Consider the following 22,795-nt stretch of genomic DNA (forward strand, 5'->3'; position numbering starts at 1 on the left):
TGATCCAAGCTCAAGCGTTATGTGGTGTTTTGAGAAAGCACCAAGGTGCTTTGGGGTACGCAATTTATGATCTTAAAGGTATAAGCCCCGCCTTGTGCCAACACCACATAACACTTGAGGAAGGCGCCCTTCCTTCTATCGAACGACAAAGAAAACTACATCCCCAAATGGAAGAGGTAGTTAAGAGGGAGATCACCAAGCTATTAGATGCGGGAATCATATTCCCCATCTCTAGCTCAAAGTGGGTCTCCCCCGTGCATGTCGTTCCAAAGAAGGGGGGCATGACCGTGGTTGAGAATGAGAAGGGTGAGCTCATTCCAACTAGGCCGGTCACGGGTTGGCGGATGTGTATAGACTATAGACGTCTAAACACATCCACCAAGAAGGATCACTTCTCTCTTCCATTTATTGATCAAATGCTTGAAAGACTAACAAGGAAAAAGTTTTATTGTTTCCTCGATGGATATTCGGGATTCTTCCAAATCCCCATCCACCCCGATGATCAAGAGAAAACTACCTTCACATTTCCTTATGGGACCTTTGCCTATCGAAGAATGCCCTTTGGGTTATGCAATGCACCCGCTACATTCCAAAGGTGCATCATGAGTATTTTTGGGGATATGTTGGAGGAGGAAATGGAGGTCTTCATGGATGACTTTTCGGTGGGGGGTGTTTCATTTGAGGAGTGCCTTGTGAACCTTGAGAAGTGTTTGGAAAGATGTGTGAAGGTCAATCTTGTTTTGAATTGGGAGAAATGCCACTTCATGGTTGAGGAAGGTATAGTGCTTTGGCACAAGATTTCAAATAGAGGCATTGAGGTGGATAAAGCAAAAATAGAGTGATTGAGAAACTTCCACCTCCGGTGAATGTCAAGGGAGTGAGATCGTTCCTTGGTCATGCGGGTTTTTATAAGAGATTCATCAAGGATTTTTCACTTATTACTAAGCCCCTAAATGACCTTCTTCAAAAGGATGTTGAGTTCATTTTTGATGAAAAATGCTTGAAGGCATTTGATAGATTGAAGAAGGCCCTAATCTCCACTCCTATTGTTCAAGCCCCAAGGTGGGATCTTCCTTTTGAATTGATGTGTGATGCGAGTGATTGGGAGATTGGAGGTGTTTTGGGACAACGTGTAGACAAAAAGCTTCATGTTATTTACTATATGTCCAAGACACTCAATGGGGCTCAAAAGAACTACACAACAACGGAAAAGGAATTTTTAGCAACTGTACACTCTTTTGAGAAATTCCGTTGTTACTTGTTGGGTTCCAAGACCATAGTTTTCACGGATCACGCGGCCCTTAAGTATCTCTTTGCCAAGAAAGAGTCCAAGCCTAGGTTGATTCGATGGGTGCTAGAATTGCAAACTTTTGAGATTGAGATTAGGGACAAGAAGGGTGCGGAGAATGTTGTGGCGGACCATCTTTCTCGCCTTGAGGGTGATCAAATTCACGATGATGGTTCATCAATTGAGGATAGAATGCTTGATGAATTCTTATATGCCATAGAGGTGAAGGAACTCCCGTGGTATGCCGACTTGGTAAATTTTCTAGCATGTGGGGAGTTTCCACCCTCTTTCTCAAAGAAACAAAGGAAGAAAATCAAAAGGGAGGCAAGACATTACTTGTGGGATGATCCCATCCTATACAAACGAGGGGTTAATGGCTTACTTAGGTGTTGTGTTCCAAATGAAGAGGTGCCTAGTGTTTTAAGGATGTGCCACTCAGACCCTAGTGGTGGCCATATGGGTGTTTCCAAGACCAAGGTTCTTCAATATGGTTTGTGGTGGCCGCATCTCTTCAAGGATTCATGGGGCTTTGTGAAGTCATGCGACCGATGTCAAAGGGTTGGGAATATCTCCAAGAGGAATGAGATGCCTCAACAACCCATTCTTGAGTTAGAGGTGTTCGACGTTTGGGGGATTGACTTCATGGGACCATTCCCATCTTCATATGGTAATCAATTCATACTTGTGGCTGTGGACTATGTTTCTAAATGGGTTGAGGCCATTGCCTCCCCTACTAATGACCACAAAGTAGTGTTGAAGTTGTTCAACAAAATCATCTTCCCAAGGTTTGGCGTGCCTAAGGCTGTGATAAGCGATAACGGATCTCATTTTGTTCACAACGCCTTCCAAAAGATGTTGAGGAAACATGGAGTGCATCAACGGTTCGTCCTTCCATATCATCCTCAATCGAGTGGCCAAGTCGAGGTCTCCAATCGTCAAATAAAGCTCATTCTTGAGAAGACGGTTGCAAGGAATATAAAGGATTGGTTGGACAAGTTAGATGATGCTCTTTGGGCTTATAGGACGGCTTTCAAGACGCCAATTGGTACCACTCCATATCGCCTTGTCTATGGCAAATCATGCCATCTCCCGGTAGAGCTTGAACATCGTGCCTAGTAGGCCATCATGAAGATAAATTTTGACATAGCTTGTGCGGGGGAGAAGTGGTGGTTGGATCTTCATGAGCTAGAGGAACTTCGACTTAATGCTTACGATTGTGCTAGCACCTACAAAGCTCGCTCCAAGGAGGTTCATGACAAGTTGATTGAGAAAAAGGAGTTTTGTGTAGGTGACAAAGTCCTCCTCTACAATTCAAGGATGAAGTTGTTCCCTGGAAAGCTCATGTCACGATGGAGTGGACCATTCTTGGTGAAAGATGTTTATGATAATGGTGCCGTGGAGATTTCTCCTTTGAACTCCTCATCTTCATTTAAGGTTAATGGTCATCGGCTCAAGAAGTACTATGATGGAGTTTTTGTTGGACTTGTTCACAAAATGATTCGTTTTAAGCCACCTTGAGATGGTGGTGCACGTCGAGCTAACGACGTTAACCAAAAGCGCTTACGGGAGGCAACCCGAATTCTCATCTTATTTCTCTTTCCTTTCTTTTCTTTTATTTTTCCTTGATTGTTTTTTGATCTTATTTTGAGTTGGTTTTGTGTTTGTTTTGTAGGTCGCCTATTGTCATCACTTGTTAGAAAGAAAGGGTTTGATGAAGAGTTTAGAGTGCAGGGGAGAGGGCTCCCCGAGGGTTTGGAGAGACCTCGGGGGCTTCTTCACCTTTTTGAGGCATTTCAATCCAGGGACTTCCCGCGGTTGCCCCGCAGTCTCTCCGCGGGCGCGGGAAGTTTTGGAGAGGCCTCGGGAGATAAGGAGAGGGTGTGGCCCTCATTTCCAGCAAAATTAAACTCCAATCCAAGGACTTCCCGTGGTTGCCCCGCAGTCTCTCCGCGGGCGTGGGAAGTTTTGGAGAGGCCTCGGAAGTTTTGGAGAGGGCGCAGCCCCCCGTCAGGTAAAAAAGTTTAAAAAATTCCAGTAACTCCCCGCGGTGATTACTACGATAGTGAGTCTTAGTGTAAATTCTCGCCCCTTTTTTTCTTTTGTTTCGAATAAGCCCTTCTTTTTCTTTTTTAGCCTTTGTTTTGCTTGAGACGAGCAAAAGTCTAGCTTGGGGGAATTTGATGAGTGTCATTTATGGCACTCATAGGGTAGTCTTTTAGGGTTATTTCTTTCTCTTTTTCATGCTTTCTTCTCTTATTTTTGGTCCGTTTTCCTTTAGTTTCTCTTTCTCCTCTTTGCTTTAAGGTTCTCGTGTTTTTCTCGTGTTTTCCTTTTATTTGTCTCTTTTTCCCTTTTATTTCCTTTCTTTGTTTGGTAGTGTAGGTACTTGGAGAATCACCTTTGCAAAGGAATCAAGTAGGGACCTTAATGACCAAGCAAGGAAGAAGCATTTGGCTAGAGAGGGCTTTGAGAGGCCTTTGAGAGGCCTCGGAGAGGTCTCCAAGGTATTGCCAGCAGGCCGCAGGCGCGGGTCAGTAAAGCCGCGGGAGCGGGCTCAAGAAGCACAAATGGCAGATTTTGGCAGGAACTTCTTGCGGTTTCCCCGCGGGCATTTGCGGGCGCGGGAAACTTTGAGAGGGCGCTTCGTCTCAAAGAGACCGCGGCCCCCTGATTGAGTTTTGGGAGCAGGGAATTAGCCACGGGCGCGGCATCTGTGGCCGCGGGCGCGGGTTTATACTGTCGTGGGCGCGGGTGTTGCCCATATAGCCCGCGGAGGGTTCCGTACCCATTTCTCCGCGGCCGCGGGTTCATCGGGAGAGGGCGCGGGATTTGCCAGTTTCATCTTTGCTTATAAATAGAATTGTAATTCCTTTTTGAAACCAACTTTTTGATAATATTTCATTAGCTTAGTTTTAGAGAGAGAATTTAGAGAGAAGTTAGAGAGAAGTTCTTGGTTTTGGATTTGTAACTCAACATTTGATCAATCAAGTTTGGATTTCTTCATTTTCAATCATCAATATTAGTGAGAATCTCTTCCTTCTTTCATCTCTTACTTACTTGCTATTTGATTTATGCTTGTTGCTTGTTTTTCTTTGGATTTGAATTTGATATTGTTGAATATTTTTATTTCACTTAGATTTTGATATAGAATGATGATCAATGCAATTTCTAGTTATTTGTTCTTGAATTTCACCATGATTAGTGAGTAGATTAGTTGCTAGGGAAAGGGGGAAGCATGTTTGATTAAGGAAATTGCTAGTTGATGCTCTTTGATTGATTGATTGATTTGTTGCAATTAAATTGGTTGACATAGTTTTTCATGTGATTGATTAGACTAGGAGTGATCAACCTATAAGATTAATCTAGATTGCATTGCAACTCTTAATGACATGAACAATTGATTTGAAAGTTGCTCTAATTAATTGGGTTTGCTTGTGATTCTTCTTGATTTGCCTTTCATAGTGACTACTAGATTGGCCTATAGGAGATAGCATTTGAACTCTCTTGATTGCTACTATTGTTTGTCCTTTGGAATACTTGAATTAATTGATTGAGCTCTAAATTAGCATTATCATTGAACTTGCATGTGGAACCCATATCCCTAGTGTTTAGACCTTTGATTTACTTGATTAGACTTGTTTTATTTTACCATTGTGCCAACCATAATCTCAACTCCATCTTCGAGGTAGCTTGATTTAGACTCTAGTTTTCATCATTGCAGTCCCTAGGGATCGACCCTTAACTTTCCCTATATTCATATAAGGTTGGTTAGGTGTTTACAAATTTAGTTTGACTTGGGGGAAGGGTAGATAACGACATACATTTTCCTCTTGTCAGGATGCTACGAGGCGGCGTTCCTGATTGGCCTCCGCTTTCCGCTTCACCATGCAGTGAGGGCCATTCTTAGGGCTTATGGCCTAGTAGTCTGGCAGCTCTCACCAAACTCATGGGCCAACATTCTTGGGTATGTTGCCGCTTGTGAGATGCGAAATTTGAACCCAAGCTGGCATGCTTTTAATCATATGTACTATTTGAGTCGCAACCCTAGAGGGAGTTGTAAACTCTGACCACCCTTCCCAAATATCAAATGACATTGGACAAGGTGTCCACGTATGATGGTTGGAAGACATGTTTTTATTTGTTGTTTGCCCTAACCTAGTAAGAGAAGAGGGAGCTGCGCCGGTATAATAAGAAACCTGACCTCCTAGGTCGCAAATGTGCCCTCCCCAAAATATCGGGAGATGACTATGTTGCGATCCTGGAAACAACGTTTTTAAGCTCCATTCGTAGAATCACTCAACCGGGGACGTAAACAAAGTTCCTAATAATTGGATTCCCATGTGCGCATGGCTCAGCACCTTGATTCCAAAATGTACGTTTGACCGGCATCCGGCTTAATGCCGCTTGTACTTTTGCTATTTAGTCATAATTTTATATTTAATATGTTTGTTATTTTTTGCAGAAGACGCTTTAATTATGGTGGCTGTGGAAAATACCCACAAACAGTCCTCCACACAAATAAGAAGGGACCTGGCGGAGGCTAAGGCTGCCAAAATGAGGGCAGTTTTAAATACTTTTTCCTTAGCCTAAAGTTTTATCCGCCGTAACCGGATGCTTAAATTGTATTTTTATGTTGCAGGGTGGAGAAATTCCTAAGTCCTCCACCAAATACCTCTTCAAACGGGGCTTGGAGGAGACTGCCTCCACTCTAGTCAAACCTGCTAAGTCTTTTGGGAAGCACCGCCTCCGCATCGGGGAGAGGAACACTATTGTAGGAGGCTTGAGAGTGAGCTTTGACTTGGTCCCATCCGGGCTTTCTACGCCTGTGGGTGGAGCAAACCCATAATCCCCTGAAGGTAAATTCAATCCCTTAAAATCCCCGCCAGAGATGGGCTGGCCGTTGCTAGTGAAATCTCACTCTCAACAAACTTCTTCGTCAGATAGCCGGTATCAAAATGGTGCCGCCTATATAGCTCACTCACCTTTGACATATGGTGCAGATCAATCCCCCCGATGGCCGTATGTCCAAGCGCATGCCCGGGCCATACTGGCTGTTTCAGGGTTTTTTATCCCTCGGGAGAGTTACAACACTAAGACTGGATCCAGAAAGGGGCGCCTGTACCTGCAAAGCAAACGAACTGCAGGTTGGTCGGTGGTCCGGCTCCAAAGATTAAGTTCGCAAAGTGTTTGGAGGAAAACGTGCGGAAATAAAGTTATCTGCTCGGATTCCAAGCTCGGGTATTGTGCTGTCTGTTTCTGGAGAACGACAGCTCTGTAATAAATGCTGATGTTTCGTGTTGTCTCGTGTTACATAATAGTCCATAAATGAGGGAATTGTCCCTATTTATAGGGTTTTTGGAGATGTGTGCCCTCCATAGGGTTTGCTGACCTAAGAATTAGGGCACGCCGTAAAACGACGCCTCAAGGTTTGGGCCCTTAAAGGCCGCCATTTCAGAGGTGATATCTGAGCGACACGTGTCACTAATCCTAAAAGGCCATTTGGGCGTCTCTTAGGGTGACACGTGTCGCCCTCCTAATTGTACACTTTGGATCATCAAACATCCCAAATCAAGGGGATATCTGCCTACCACGTGTCACAATCTTGGAAGGTCCAAGGTGGCGCTTCTTCCAGCGACACGTGGCAGGCTCCGATTGGGCCACTTAGCCGGGTGTAAAAATACCCAAATCATTTGCCTCTCACAGGGGTCACGTGCTTCGCACATGACACCTGTGACAGGTGTCGGCCTCTGATTGGCCGAATTATTACTTTTTACTGTTGGGAGAATTTAGGGTTTTAACCCCAAGTTTTTCACCCCCCCTATAAATAGAAGGGTTTGACTTCTTCTTTGATTCACACTTGCGTGAATCTTCAAGGGAATCTTGAATCTTCTGACTTTGAAAGACTTTGACCTTCTAGAGCATCCGGTAGTCGCCCCCCTTAGTTCGCCTGCTTCAACAAGCGCCCAAGACCGATGACTCTTGTTACCTTCTTCTAAGGTAACCACCTGATCTCTTTTTAATAATTTCTATGAATTTTTTTTTTACCAAAATGGTTTCCCAAACGCACCCGGCACGGCCTAGGTTGGCGATCAGCCGGTCACCGGGGACGGCTGAATCTAGAACTAGGAGTGCCGAATGGTCGTTCGAGAACTTTGCTTTAAGTACATCTCCAAATCTGACATTGTCTGTGCCTCAGCAAGACACGATGGCCAGAACAAAGCAAACAACAAAGAGACTCGCCTAGCACCGTCCGCACTCCAAATGATTCGTTTTTAGAGGAGTGCGACGAGGAATTTGAGAACCCAAGGCCGAGTGGATCGGTACTGGCTAATGAGCTAGGGGAGGACAGTGATGGAAACAGCCGGAAGTCCCCTAGCTTCGAAGAGAATTCTGATGACTCTGTGTCATCATCTTCCAACTGCGTCCCCCTTGACTTAGAGGAGGCACATTCAAACCTGAAAGCTACCAAAGAGTCCCTCTCCGTTGAGAAGGGAGAGAGCTAGACGGAGCCGTCTGCTTCCAGGCGGCATGAACGTGCGCCTTAATATCTGCACGTCCCAGAAGGCAGGCAGAAGATCATGACGGATGATCTTCCCAAATTTCTTTCTGACCATGTGCATATTTGTACTTGAACCACAGTGCATATTTGTAATTATCTCCCTCGGGAGATAGACGATAATCCCTGCACCACAGCCGTTCGTAGTGGAGCTCCCGTCCACATACACTTTCCAAACCTAGCTAGTATTGTCCAGTGCAATCGGCCTTGTCATTTCAACAATAAAGTCGGCGAATGCTTGCCCCTTTATTGACTTCCTTGGTTCATAAGTGATTTCCAATCCTTGCATTTTAATCTCCCATTTGAGCATTCGTCCAGAAGACTCCAAGGTTGTGAGTGGCCTCTTGATCGGTTGGCCAATATAGACTACTACCGCATGCTCCAAGAAGTAAGGTTTTAGCTTCTTGATGGGCTAACAAGCCTCGACAAAGAGTGCATATGACGGCCTTGCACTCTTTCAGTGTTGGTCGGCTAAAGATGAGGTTGTAGGCTGTAAGCTCTAAAACCACTAGGAAACGGATGGTCATGTGCCGACCGTCTCCCTTATTTCCCAGGCGAAGGGGCAAATTAATTCGTCCGATTGGGTGCACAAGTCCTCCTCCAAACCTAGCAAGGGTGTGAGAGACCTCCATCATGTTATCCGGTTTGTACTTGAGGTTGGATAAGCATATGAGGCTGATTAGGTCAGAGGAGCTGCCTGTGTCAATTAAAATTTGACCAACCAGTTGGTTGGCCACTTTTCATTCAATGACCACAGGGTCATCATGTGGCCGACGGACTTTGCCTCTGTCCTGTTCGGTGATGATGACTTTAGGGATGGCGAATGTTCTTGCTGCCACTCCCTCTTCAACTCAATTGACAATATTTCTCAGATGGACCTTGGTGCCCCGAATGGTCACGCCACCCCTTGCGAATCCGCCTGCTATTGTATATGCCGAATCTTCATCTGTTTCGGCACTAATAGCAGGCTGGGGAGTTGTCTTCTTGGAATGCCCCGGATTTTCCTTGGAAGTCACTTTGGACTTCACCTAGGACTTCAGTTGTCCCTTGTCAGCCAGACGGTTAAGCTCCCGCTTGAGATTGAAGCAGTCGTTCGTGTCATGGCCGACATCCTCATGTAAATGGCAGTGTTTGCTTTTGTTCCGATTTTTAGCGGAACCTTTCATAGAAGTCGGCTTCTCAAGAGTCAGCCGAACCTTGATCTCCAAGAGGATGGAGCAGCAGTCCTTGTGGAATTCGTACCTTGGAACGTACGATTTCCACTCTAATTTCTTCTTATGGGTCGGTTGATCGGAGTTATCAACGACCCATATCTGTTTTTTTCTTTTTGCTCTCTTCTAGCTTAGGAGCCGGCTGAGAAGGCCGACTCTCCTTCTATCGGTCGGACTTCTTTTGATCCAACTGCTTGCTGGAGGAGCATAGTTCGGTCGCCTATATATAGGCGTCCGCCTCTCGTAATGCTCCTTACAGAGTGAAAATTTGTTTGCGGACGAGTTCATAATTGAAAGTAGCTCTGTCCTTCAGACCCTTGAAGAAGTCTGTGTAGACGACCTCATAAGACAGCCCATGAATCTGTATTGTCACCAGATTGAACCGCCTGACATAGGAACGCAACCCCTCTCTATCTCCCTGTTGTACATTTCCCAAATCAAGGCTTGTCTTTTTGGCAGGGATTTTCATAGAGAAGGTTGAAGCAAACAAGAACGCAAACGTCTTGAAGCTATTAATGCAACCAGCTGGCAGATTGTCGAACCATTGTAAATACATGAGATGGGTGTATGCTAGCAGGTGATCTTCAGGGTTAGAGGTCCCATCATAGGTTCCAAGCAAGACATTTTTAACCTTGGTCGGCTGTTCGGCTTCGGTTATTTCCCTGGAGAAAGCAGAGGTTTGATCTCTAAGGTGTTGCAGCCTAAGCTACTCCATCGGTTGGTAGCCGTATGCCACCTGGCTTCCAAAGAAAATAGGCTAAATGTAAGGTAAAGCAGGCAACTGGTACAACGGTGAAGCCATGTACTGCGCCAACTGTATTACATGAGGGCTAGACTGAACCTGAGGGCTGCTTGCTGGGGTCTCATGTACAGATTGGGAATACCTTACAGAGGTATTCTGAAAGCTATCATGGTAGGTCGACATAGAGGCCAACTCTGATAGCTGGGTTCTCTTCCGCTCGATGTAATGTTGATCATCGGAGAATATTTTCTTGCTACCATCCGGCTGTTTGTGCCGAATGGCTTTTCTTGTACCCGTTTCTGGGAAACGGAGCCTAGAGAGGTCAAATTGGGGCCGAGCCTTCTCCTTGGGGGTAGGATAACGAGTCGGCTGGCGGTCCCTGAATAACTTTTGTTTACCAGGCTGGGTTGACTTCTTGGTCGTCTGCTCCTTTCTAGGGATGAGGGACCCATTAGGATCCACATAGGTTTCAACATCAGCGTCGTCCCCTAAGTCATGGTCCGTCTAGACCACTATGTCTTCTGGAGGCCGATTGATCTCAGGATTCGATACAGGTTCTTGTGAAGCCATCTTAGAGGTACTCTCCCCACAGACGGCGCCAAATGTTTTGGGGTTTTTTCTCCCTTGAGAAAGTTACAACATTAAGACTGGATCCAGCAAGGAGCGCCTGTACATGCAAAGCAAACGGACCGCCGGTTGGTCGGTGGTCCACCTCCAATGATTAATTTAGCAAAGTGTTTGGAGGAAAACGTGCGGAAATAAAGTTATCTTCTCGGATTCCAAGCTCGGGTATTGTGTTGTCTGTTTCTTGAAAACGATAGCTCTGTAATAAATGCTGATGTGACACGTTGTTTTATGTTACGTAATTTTCCATAAATGAGGAAATTGTCCCTATTTATAGGGTTTTTTGGGGAAGTGTGCCCTCCCTAGGGTTTGCTGGCCTAGGGATTAGGGCACGTCGCAAAACGACGCCTCAAGGTTTGGGCCCTTGAAGGCCGCCATTTCATTAGGTGATATCTGAGTGACACGTGTCACTGACCCTAAAAGGCCATTTGGGCGTCTCTTAGGGTGACACGTGTCACCCTCCTAATGGTCCACTTTGGATCATCAAACATCCCAAATTAAGGGGATATCTGCCTACAACGTGTCACCATCTTGGAAGGTCAGAGGTGGCGCTTCTTCCAGCGACACGTGGCAGGCTCTGATTGGGCCACTTGGCCGGGTATAAAAATACCCAAATCACTGGAGGCGATGCATATGAAGGCAAAGGAAGACCTCCAGACCTTGCAGGGTGTCTCCAAAGAGAATGTTAACCTTAAGGCGGAGGTTGAGAAGCTGAAATAGGACGCGGAGCAGGTCCTGAAGAACCTCAAGGCGACCATTGAGGCGGAAGAAGAGCGGGTGATCGCTGAAAAATGAAAAGGACGCTGACACCCAGATGAAGATCGCCTGGGCTGCCCTTTTCCCCAATCAAGAATACCGCATGTGGGCTCTGGCTTTCCAATATGCTAAAACCGTAGTCTATTTAAGGGAGAGGGATGAGTCGGTGCCCGAGTCCTTCGCAGCCTGTGCGAACAGAGAATTGGAGGAGCCTGCCAAGGAGCTCCCATGGGAAAGGGAAGACATTGATGTCCAATCTAATGAAAAGAGCCATGTGGCAACAAACCAGGGGGTCCAGCATTCGGAGAACCAGGCGCCCCAACCTCAGGCTTTGATGTTTTCAGCGGAAGTATGCCAAGTTTTTAGAGTTTTTAGATCTTTTCGGCCAGCGTGCCGAGTATCTGTATTTTTACTGACTATGGAGTCAGGTGACAATTTATTTTCTCTTCCCCCGGATAATCCGGTTAACAATATTTATCCGGCTTTATCCCGGTTTTGAATGAAAATATGCAGACTAAGTCGGGTTGAAATTTTAGTTTTTTTCAATTTATGCATATATATTCTGCAATTTTATTTCTCAATTTTTTCCTATATTTTAAAGCATGCGGCGATTTATACAGTATACCGGCTATTCTTTTTCTCAATTTTCGCCTATCTTTTTAAAGCATGCGGCAATCAGACAGTATACCGGCTATTCTTGCCCTTGGCGGCTGTGTGATGTGTTTTGGTACTTGAATGATTGATTGACTTTGAAATGTTTGATACTTTAAATAGTATGGAATGTTCCTAAGTCAATCAAACACAGTAGTGATTGCCTTAAACCAAGTGCACAGCCACCAATCAGCAGCCGTTTTACCTAATCCGGGTATTCGCATATGACTCTTTGCTAGCCAGACGGGTGATAACCGCCTGGCAATCAATGGAATAGGGGACATATTTTCCACCTGTCTTTGGGCTTCAGACGGCTTAAAGGCCATCTAGGACACCTTCAATCCGTTGTACCTTGATCGCCTGCCCCTTAGGGGTAGCCGGTACAACTTTGTTGAAAAATCTAACAGAGAACTTCAGTAATTTAGCGTCTGATGTCTCTTCACATCTGGCTTTAAGCTTAATCATTCTTTTAGACTATTTTGCTAAGACAACTATGAGTTTACCAATTTGGTCGTTCAATCTTTGTCGTCTGCACATGCTGTTAGAGAAAATAATAGAATGCCCTCTGCGACGATAACACCAAGAGGGGCGTCGCCGGACGCCATACCCAAATAGGAGCAGACAAATTTATAAAAAAAGTATTGTATTTGGCCATTGGCCTCGGTTTTAATTTTAGTTTTAGTCACTAAGTCTTTTGACTTGGTTTAATTTCATATTTAAAGGTCCGCCTGTGCATTGCTCATAAGGGATTTGTTTAATTTTAGCTGCTAAGTTTTAACCTAGCTTATTTATTTGATAGACCGTCTGTGTTTTCAACAGACGGTAACCTGGATTGCACACGTATATATACGAACAATTAAATCAATATTGAAAACAAAAGGCAACTTTTTCATTGATGGGCTTTTTATTTATAAAAATTTAAGGGCCTCAGAAGTAGTACTTGTTCAAGTTGTCTACATTCCAAGTTCTAGGCAGCCGCCTGCTGTTTGGAGTTTCCAGGTGGTAGGTGACGTTTTTAACTTCTTCATAAACCCGGTAGGGACCTTCCCAATTGGGAGTTAGCTTTCCTTGTTCATTATCTCTACCGGTTGCCTCCATCTTACGTAACACAAATTCCCAAACTTTCAAAGGCCATTTGTACACTCTCTTGTTGTAAGCATGTGTCATTCTCAGACGGTAAATCTCATGACGTAAGGCAGCATTGCCCCTGCGCTACGGGAGTGAGTCCAATGCTAGCCGCATGGCCTCCCAGTTTGCCTCTTCATCATATAGCATGACTCGTAAAGTCGGTTCATAAAGGTCAATGGGCAAGACGGCTTCAGCACTGTACACCATGAGGAATGGGGTTTCGCCGGTTTCTCCTTTTTCAGTTGTCCGGATGGCCCATAGGACATGAATTAGCTCTTCAGCCCATAATCCACCGGCTCTTTCAACTTTCTTCTTAATACCGTCTGAGATGAGTGTTTTGAAGGCTTCAACTTGGTCGTTTGCTTGGGGTCGGCCGACTGATGCAAAATAGTGTGAGATCCCTTGATCTCCCAACCAAGTATTGAGCTGAGGCGTCTCAAATTGAGATCCATTATCAAATACCATAGACATAGGTACCCCAAATCAGGTAATAATGTTCTTCCAAATGAAGGAGATGACATCTTTTGTCTTGATGCGTTTGACTGCCTCCGCTTCCACTCCCTTTGTGAAATATTCTATAGCCACAAGAATATAGCGTTTTTCGCCTAGTGTAGGCGTATACGGACCTAGAATGTCCATGCCCCATTTGGAAAATGGAACTGGGCTGTGGATTGCCGTAAGATCTGTAGCCGGGCGATGGATGAACATGCCAAATCTTTGACACTTGTCACACTTTTTGACAAACTCCATAGCATCTGACTCCAAAGTGGACCAGAAGTAATGCCACCTGGGTATGACGGCTAAGGATTTGCCGCCTGAATGAGAGACGCATTATCCTGCATGCAATTCTTCGATAACTTCTCTCCCCTTTTCCGGGGTAACACACTTAGTAGGGGCTTCAGAAACCCCGCCTGGAAGAGCTCTCCTTCTCTTATCTCGAAGTTTGCTTCACGCTTTTTCAGCACGGCTTCCTCTTGTGGTGATTCAGAGAGCGTGCTTTCTGTGAGATATGCCCGGATGCCATCTATCCAGCTAGAACTTCGGTCAAGAATTCCAATGGGATCGTCATCAGATATGCTTCGCTTTTTGACAAGGGGAAAACTAGGTCGTTATCTAATCTTCCCTCGTTCAAACTAAATTTATAAACACTTAACAAACCCTAATACGAGTACAGAGGCAAGTCAAGGGTCGAACCCAAAGGAACGGTAATGTTCAAGCACTTTCAATTATGCGCCTAAGCTAGGTCGAAGACGAAGGTAAGAGAGAATACTAACAACTAACAAAACAAGTAACCAAGGAAATAAAATACTAGGAACGGGGATCAACAAGTAATCATGTCAATTGCAACAACATGGGAAGAGCATTCCAATCAAAGGTTGTGAGGACTAATGATAAGAGCAATCAATAGGAATCAAAGAGCTATCTCCTAATTGTTAAGCTAGGGTTTACTATGAATAACAAACTAAGAGAATCACAATCAAAACCAATCGATAATTGCAATTCCTAAATCAATTGTTCATGTCATTAGCAATTACAATGCAATCTAGCATAATTCACAAGGCCTAATGGAATTACACACATGAAAACCTTCACTAATCACTTTAATCTCAACAATCAATCAACACAATTCCCAAATTAATCACAATTAATCAATCATACAAGTTCACCCAATTCCTAGCCAAACAACTATTCAAGAATCATCATCTATTAACTAACAACTAAGGAAATCAAGAATCAACAAAATATCAAGAAAAATTACACTAATCAAGCATCAAATATCAAAATAAAACCAAACAAAGATGAAATTAAACAAAGCAATTAAGTGAGAAAGAGTTAAGAATGCTCATTGATAATAAAGAAGATCTTGAACACAATTGTCACCCTTGTATCTTCAATCTCTCAATCACCATTGAAATCCTTCACTTTCTCTCTCTAAAACTACTCCTAATCTAGTCTAATCTAGAGAGAGAAGCTCTCAACCTACTCTCTAAATTTTCTCTCTAAAACTAAGTTAATGAAATATTATCAAAAAGTTAGTTTCAAAAAGGAATTACAATTCTATTTATAAGCAATGAAGAAACTGGAAAATCCCGCGCCCTCTCCCGATGAACCCGCGGCCGCGGAGAAATGGGTATGGAACCCTCCGCGGGCTATCTGGGCAACACCCGCGCCCGCAGCCAAAGATGTGGCGCCCGCGGCTTATCCCCTGCTCTCAAAGCTCAATCAGGGGGCCGCGAACTCTCTAAGATGGAGCGCCCTCTCCAAGTTTCCTGCGCCCGCGGAGAGCCGGCGGGGCAACCGCGGGAAGTTCCTGCCAAAATCTGGCCATTTGTGCTTCTTGAGCCCGCGCCCACGGTTTGACTAACCCGCGCCCGCGACCTGCTGGAAATACCTTGGAGACCTCTCCGAGGCCTCTCTAAGCCCTCTCTAGCCAAATGCTTCTTCCTTGCTTGGTCATTAAGGTCCCAACTTGATTTCTTTGCAAAGGTGATTCTCCAAGTACCTACACAAGCAAACAAAGAAAGGAAATAAAAGGGAAAAAGAGCCAAATAAAAGGAAAACACGATAACCATACAGAAAAGAGGAAAAAGAGAAACTAAAGGAAAAAAGACCAAAAATAAGATAAGAAAGCATGAAAAAGGGAAAGAAATAACCCTAAAAGATGAAAGGAATGGTGTCCTTCGAACAAGTGTATTATTCTAATAGCGGGTTCAAAATTATTAGAAAGCTAATATATTCAGTAAGGTCAAGTGATCGGAATTCCTAGGTGGAGGCCGCTTTCGATCTGTAATATTAATATAATTAATATTACAGCTTAATCTTGACTGAACCCTTTGGGTCACACCCAAGCAAAATATACGAACCAACTCGACGAATTAATTCGGAAGAAATTAATTCGTCGCCCGAATGTTAAATATTTAGACGTCGGTAATTCGAGCTTAGAGCGTCGAAACCGATCGTCGGAAGTCGAGTATAAAAGATAAGAGACGAGATAATTACTAATAAATCAACAAAATTACCAAAATACCCCTAGCATCGAGAAAACCGAGTGCTAGGGGCAAATGTCCTAGCAAGGTGGCTAGCAACCGCACCAAGCCGAGGCTAGGCTGGCTGGTGCGTGCTAGCGAGCCTTGGCTAGCTAGGCTGGCCAGCAGCCCGCACATGTGTGCGTGGCATGCTAGCATGCCTTGGCCAGCAGCCAACACAAATATGCGAGGCCTGCTAGCAGGCCATGGCTAGCAGCCCGCATGTTGGTGCGTGGCTTGTTAGCAGCAGGCCTCGACCAAGCAGCCAGCACACATGTGCGTGGCCTGTTGGGCCGTAGGTATGGCAGCAGCGAGCAGCCCACACTTGGGGTGCCTTGGTGCCCAAGTAGGGGTTGCCATGTGGCGTAAGGTGAGGGAGAGAGTAAGGAGCAAGTTTGGTCCCAATCTCCAAGTTGTCCTCACCTACTCCCTCATGTATGCTTGACACTTGTTTATTTATTACTATTTTACTTAATAATTTTATTTTAGCTTTAAAATAAAATGTGAAAATTTCATTGTCCCACATTGATGGGAGAGATTTTTATACTCTCATCATTCCCTATAAATACCCAACTTGGGGCATTGGAAATGATGCTTGAGTGGGAGTTAAAAAGAGAATTCCATAATTTTGGGAAAACTCTTAAACTCATATAACACTCGGGTTTTGGTCGGACCTTGCTAACCTCAAGGTAGCGGACCTTAAAGTTGAGTTCGCCCTTTTTGTGGGTGGATACCGTCGGAGGCGCGGCGCTTGACGTGCTCGTAGCTTTCAAGTAATAGCCCCGGTTTTTGGGCGAAGCTCGCTTCGAGGGTAAGATTCGTTATCTTTTCTTTGTGATTATTTATTTATGCTTTATGATTTTAATTATTGCGAGTGGTTCCTCGGGTAGGGCTTTATTTCCGCGGTGAGTCGGACTCACTAAACCCCAACAGAGGTATCGGAGCCCCGCTCGTTTATTTTTATAATCATGTTTTTCAAGGTTTATTTTGGCTTAATTTTCTGGTTTAAGTTGCTAATTAGATTAGTAGCTCGGTTTTATTTATTTTAATCCCGGTTTTAATGTCGAGTTTGGCCCAGAACCCAGATTTTCGCCCAAGACTAGTGAATTTTGGGTGGAAAACGTGTTCTGGAAAGGTTTTTATCCCCTAGGGGCCTGTGATTTTAGCCAAATTCTGACCAGAAATGCCTTTTTCGAGGGGTTTTTCGTTTTTGACGAAAATTTTTAAATCTTTTCTAACCTTGAAATTAATGGCATAAATTGTTGATTATATGGTTGATTATTTGCATTATTTTCTGCATTTTTATGTCCCCTTAAAGCACACTTACTTGGTAGTATTTGATGCTTAAAGGTTGATTTATTTTCACATAATTGCAAACTAATTGCTTTTTAGTGTGAAAGTTTTATTTTTGAGGCTTCCTAAGTGTTAAAGATTCAATCTTTATTTGTGATAAGTGATTGAAACTTTTAAAACCACTAAATTCCATGTTATTTTGTGTTAAACTTTGATGTTTTAATCATTTTGAGTTGATTGGAAACATAAAGTTTCGATTTTTGTGATAGAAATTTGGTTATCTTCATGTTGGAAGATATAATTTTCAAGGATTAACAAAAAATTTAGATGTAGGAATTTTCATTATGAGCATTAAAGTTCATATTTTTCCAACTTCCCTTTACTTTGTCAAATTCTCAAGTTTAATTTAAATTGATTAAATTGAAAGTGAGAAATTGCCTCAATTTTAATGTTGCACCAAGCTAAACCAATTTAATTAAGAATGGTTCTTGGAATTATTTTGGTTATTTGCACTTTGAAAATTTTATTAAGTTAGACTTGTTTAAAATTTTATTTTGCTCTCTAAATTAGTTCTAAAATTAATTTAGAATTAATTATTGTTGTCTCGCGAAAAGGGATCAAATCCCGAGTCCGTGGCACGCAAAACGAGGCAATGCATCACCTTGGCGAGCCGGGCTGCGTAGCAGCTCATATGTGGCTGCCAAGGTGGCAGCACCGCCTTGCTTGCGGCCACACGTGCGGCAGCAGCCACGCACGGCAGCAGCACAAGCGCGGCAGTAGCACGCGGGCTGCAGCAGCCACGCGCGGCTGTGCCGTGGGTCGTATGTTCGTGTTTTTTTGGCATGTGCGTATGCTTGGTGCGGTGAGGTGACTAGCCGTAATATTGCTTATTTTTCTGTTTTATTTATTTTAATTAATTTTGTTTTTTTTAATTAAAATTTTGGGAGGCTAGGCCTCGGTTTTGAGCGGCATTGGCAAAATTTCATTTTGACAAGTTTGGGTGCTAACGACTTAATTAATTAGATTAATTAAGGAAATGCGGAATTGAGTGGGAGCTTCAATTATTAATGACGTAAATTATATAATCGGTTAAACAACTTTGACTAGTTTTAATTAGTCGTGTTAATCGGATTAACCGCCTAGATTAGTTACTAGTGCGCGCGTTGTTTAAATGCATTTTATTTTGTTTTAATTTGTAAAATGCATGGGCCATTTACAAATAGTGAATGGATGAATGGAATATATATATTGTCTCTCACAGGTTTTATGAAATGGCAACTAGTGGGACCCGACTAGGATAGAAAATACGGACTACATGCCGTTATGTATTTTTGTAAATCTAAATACAGTCTACGCACCGTTAAGTATTTTTGAACTTTAATATTTAGATCATTCCTAGTTGTAGACACTAGTTTTTGCATAGTTTGGTTATGTCTTGAAGACGGCGTATCTTGGAAGACAAAGCCTTGAATTGCAAATGAAGACCTTTTGAAGATATGAAGATCTCAAGGGGTCATGCTAGTTGTAAATATGCATCTATAATTTCGCTTTATATTTTATGCTTATATATATGTGTGTGAATTATTCGTTAGATGTGTTTAGGTTTTCTTGATGTTGCGATGATTAGTTAAGTTCACTTAAATCAACCAACATAGAAATCCTAGGTCCCTAATAATATTGAGTCAAACTTGTCTTTCCAAAACAACACTTACTAACCGAACGAGAGTGATGGTAGGCTACGCCAAAGCGAGGTGCCATCACTTCTCCAAGGGGCATAAGGCACACCGGGTGTGCACGTTGGTTTTGGTTTAACTCATCGGTATGAGTGAGGAGTCCTCACATACCGTGGAAAAAGAGATACATCGTCAAAGATGCATTAGATGCGACGATTATCTAACCAAGAGTGGCTTAGAGCCATTAGCAAGGCAATGCTTACCCAAGAAGATTGAGTGTTTAAGATAAGCCAAAGCATGCTTAACCACTCTTTGTTTCTTCGGATCTTGGAATCGCCTTATTTTCACAAAATAGGGACAAATATTACGTGTGAATAAGACGTTAAATAAGTATTGAAAATTTGCATGAATAAAATTCAATCTTATTTAAGTATTTTTGAATGGTTTTTCATTAAAATTCTTTCAATTGTAGAATCAAGTCTTCAACCCCAAACAATCAGTTTTCATTGCGCTCAATTCTCGACAAGGAGAAGTTGAGTGGTACCAATTTCCTTGATTGGCAAAGGAATTTGCGCATCGTTCTTATGCAAGAACAGAAAGAGTATGTCCTTGATGAGGAAATTCCCAACGCTCCCAATGAGGATGTAACTCAAGCGGCCCTTAACCGATGGCAAGTAGCCGATCGGGATGTCAAGTGTGTGATGCTAGCCACTATGTCTCCTGAACTTCAAAAAACCTTCTTCGAGAAGGAATCGACCTATGAGATCATTTCTGAGTTACATAATATGTTTCAAGAGCAGGCTCGAACTGAAAGGGTTGAAACCCACAGGCAGATCCTTGAGACTAAGCTCAAGAAAGGAGAGCCAGTCAGCCCACATGTGCTCAAATGATCGGATTATTTGAGAACATGGGAAGGCTTGATGCGGGGTATTCAACTGAAATGGCTATTGACATCATTCTCCATTCCCTTCACAAAGGCTATGACCAGTTCAAGATGAACTACAACATGCATAGCATGGAGAAAACCCTCACCAAGCTTCATGGGATGTTGAAGCAAGCTGAGTAGACGCTTAAGGATGAGGGAAAGCATGATATGCTTATGGTTAAGAAGGGTAAGCCGTTCAAAAGAACAGGCAAAAGGAAGAAGGTCTTTAAGGGGAAAGGGAAGAAGAACTTTCCGCCTAAGCCGAAAGCTACCAAAGAAAACAAGGAGAAAAAGGTAGCATCTTCTAAGTCTGATTCTGAATGCTTCTATTGCAAGAAGAAGGGACATTGGAAGAGAGACTGCCTCAAATTCAAGGAAGATAAGAAGAACGAAACTGTTGCTTCTACATAAGGTATTTACGTTATAGACTTTAACTTCACTAGCTCGGCTTCATGGGTATTAGATACCGGATGTGGCTCACACCTTTGTTCCAATTCACAGGCACTAAGGAACACTAGGAAACTAGCGAAGGGAGAGATCGAGCTCCGGGTAGGAAATGGAGCAAGGGTTGGTGCTATTTCTATAGGATCTCTTAGTTTTTCTTTGCCCACGGGGCTAGTTTTGGAACTTGACAATGTTTATTGTGTTCCCAACATTACCAAAAACATCATTTCAATTTCAGCGTCGGACGCCAAAGGTTTTGAATTTCGAGTTAAAGAACAATCATGTTCATTTTATCTCGATAATGTTTTATATGGTACGACACATTCAGAAAATGGTCTTTATGTGTTATCACTAGACAAGGAAATTTATAACGTTACTAATCCTGCAAAGAAAGCTAAGACTACACAATCTAGTCAAACTTAGTTGTGGCATTGTCGCCTTGGCCACATTAACATCAAACGCATCAAGAAACTTCTACAAGAAGGTATTCTTGACTCATTTGATTTAGAATCCTTTGAGAATTGCGAAGGATGTTTATTAGGCAAGATGATAAAGCAACCATTCTCCAAGTTAGGAGAAAGGGCCGGTGACTTGTTGGGACTAATACACACCGACGTATGTGGACCAATGAGTACACCCGCAAGGAGTGGTTATCGGTATTTCATAACCTTCACGGACGACTTTAGTAGATATGGTTATGTCTATCTAATGTCGCACAAATCTGAATCGTTTGATAAATTCAAAGAATTTCAGAAAGAAGTTGAAAACCAACTCGGCAAGAAAATCAAAGCGCTTCGATCGGATCGAGGTGGCGAATATTTGAGTCAAGAGTTCGATGACCATCTGAAAGAACATGGAATACTTTCAGAGTTGACACTTCCGGGAACTCCTCAATGGAATGGAGTATCTAAAAGGAGGAATCGAACCCTGTTAGACATGGTCTGATCTACTATGGGTCTTAGTGAACTTCCAATCTCTTTCTGTGGACATGAACTTTTAACTGCGGCACTCCCTCTAAATCGTGTTCCGTCAAAAGCAGTGGAAAAGACTCCATATGAATTATGGACAAGCAAACCGCCAAGGTTGTCTTTTCTCAAGATTTAGGGATACGAAGCATATGTCAAGAAACTCATCTCTGACAAACTTCATCCGAAATCTGACAAGGTTTACTTTGTGGGTTATCCAAAAGAAACCAAAGGGTATTACTTCTACAACAAATCCGAGAACAAAGTGTTTGTTGCTCGTGATGGTGTCTTCTTGGAGAAGGAGCATCTCTCCAAAATGACAAGTGGGAGGAAAATCGAACTGGACGAAGTTCGAGAGGACGAGCAACAAGGACAAGTTGACAATGAAAGTGCTTACCAAGCAGCTGTTGACATTGGTCAAAGTCAAAATATGCAAAGTCAACCCGACAATGCAAATGCTCAGTCCATTACCCTATGTAGGTCGACTCGGCCAAGATCTCAACCTGACAGATATCTCGGTGTTGTATTAACCGAAGATCAGGACATCCTAGTAGTGCATGGAGATTTGCCGGCAACCTACAAGCAAGATATGACGAGCCCCGACTCTGCAAAATGGCAAGAGGCCATGAAATACGAAATGGACTCCATGTTTGAAAATCAAGTATGGGACTTGTTTGATTTACCCGCAGGTTATACACTTATCAGATGTAAATGGATTTTCAAGATGAAAACCGACAAAGATGGAAATGTATTTATTTACAAAGCAAGGCTGGTAGCAAAAGGTTACAGGCAAATTTACGGCGTTGATTATGATGAAACCTTTTCTTTAGTTGCTATGCTTAAGTCCGTTTGAATTCTTCTAGCGATTGCTGCATATTACAAATATGAAGTATGGCAGATGGACGTCAAAATCGCCTTCCTCAATGGGATTTTGGAAGAAACTGTGTATATGACACAGCCTGAAGGTTTTGTCGACCAGAATAATCCTAAGAAGGTATGCAAGCTTAAGAAGTCCATTTATGGATTAAAGCAAGCAAGCAGGAATTGGAATCTGCGATTTGATGAAGCCATCAGTGAGTTTGGTTTTATCAAAAATCCAGATGAGTCTTGTGTCTACAAGAAGGTAAGTGGGAGTGACATCGCCTTCCTAGTCTTATATGTCGATGACATTTTCCTCATTGGAAATAGCATTCCATTGCTAGAGTCTGTAAAGACTTGGCTCGGGAAATATTTTTCAATGAAAGACTTGGGAGAGGCTCAGTACATATTAGGCATCAAGATCTATAGGGATAGATCAAAAAGGATGATTGGAATGAGTCAGAGTACTTACATCGATAAGGTACTGGCTCGATTCCAAATGGAAGGAGCCAAGAGAGGGCACCTACCCATGTCACATGGCATAACCTTAAGCAAGAAGCAGTGTCCAAAGACACCCGATGAGCGAGAAAGTATGAGTCGAATTCCATATGCTTTGCTTATTGGATCGATCATGTATGCCATGATATGTACTAGG

General features: G+C 43.2%; 1 protein-coding gene across 1 annotated transcript; it reads left to right on the forward strand.

The window, feature by feature from the left end:
• Nucleotides 1-2,413: 2,413 nt before the first annotated feature.
• Nucleotides 2,414-2,806, forward strand: LOC110735324. The gene has a single exon (XM_021915496.1). It carries the CDS (start codon nt 2,414-2,416, stop codon nt 2,804-2,806), a length of 393 nt encoding a protein of 130 aa, XP_021771188.1.
• Nucleotides 2,807-22,795: the final 19,989 nt, after the last annotated feature.

The sequence above is a fragment of the Chenopodium quinoa genome, unplaced genomic scaffold, assembly GCF_001683475.1.
Source record: "Chenopodium quinoa cultivar QQ74 unplaced genomic scaffold, ASM168347v1, whole genome shotgun sequence".
Taxonomy (NCBI): Eukaryota; Viridiplantae; Streptophyta; class Magnoliopsida; order Caryophyllales; family Amaranthaceae; genus Chenopodium; species Chenopodium quinoa.

Coding starts and splice junctions, on each gene's coding strand:
- LOC110735324 (XM_021915496.1), top strand. CDS start 2,414: ATGAAGATAAATTTTGACATAGCTTGTGCGGGGGAGAAGTGGTGGTTG.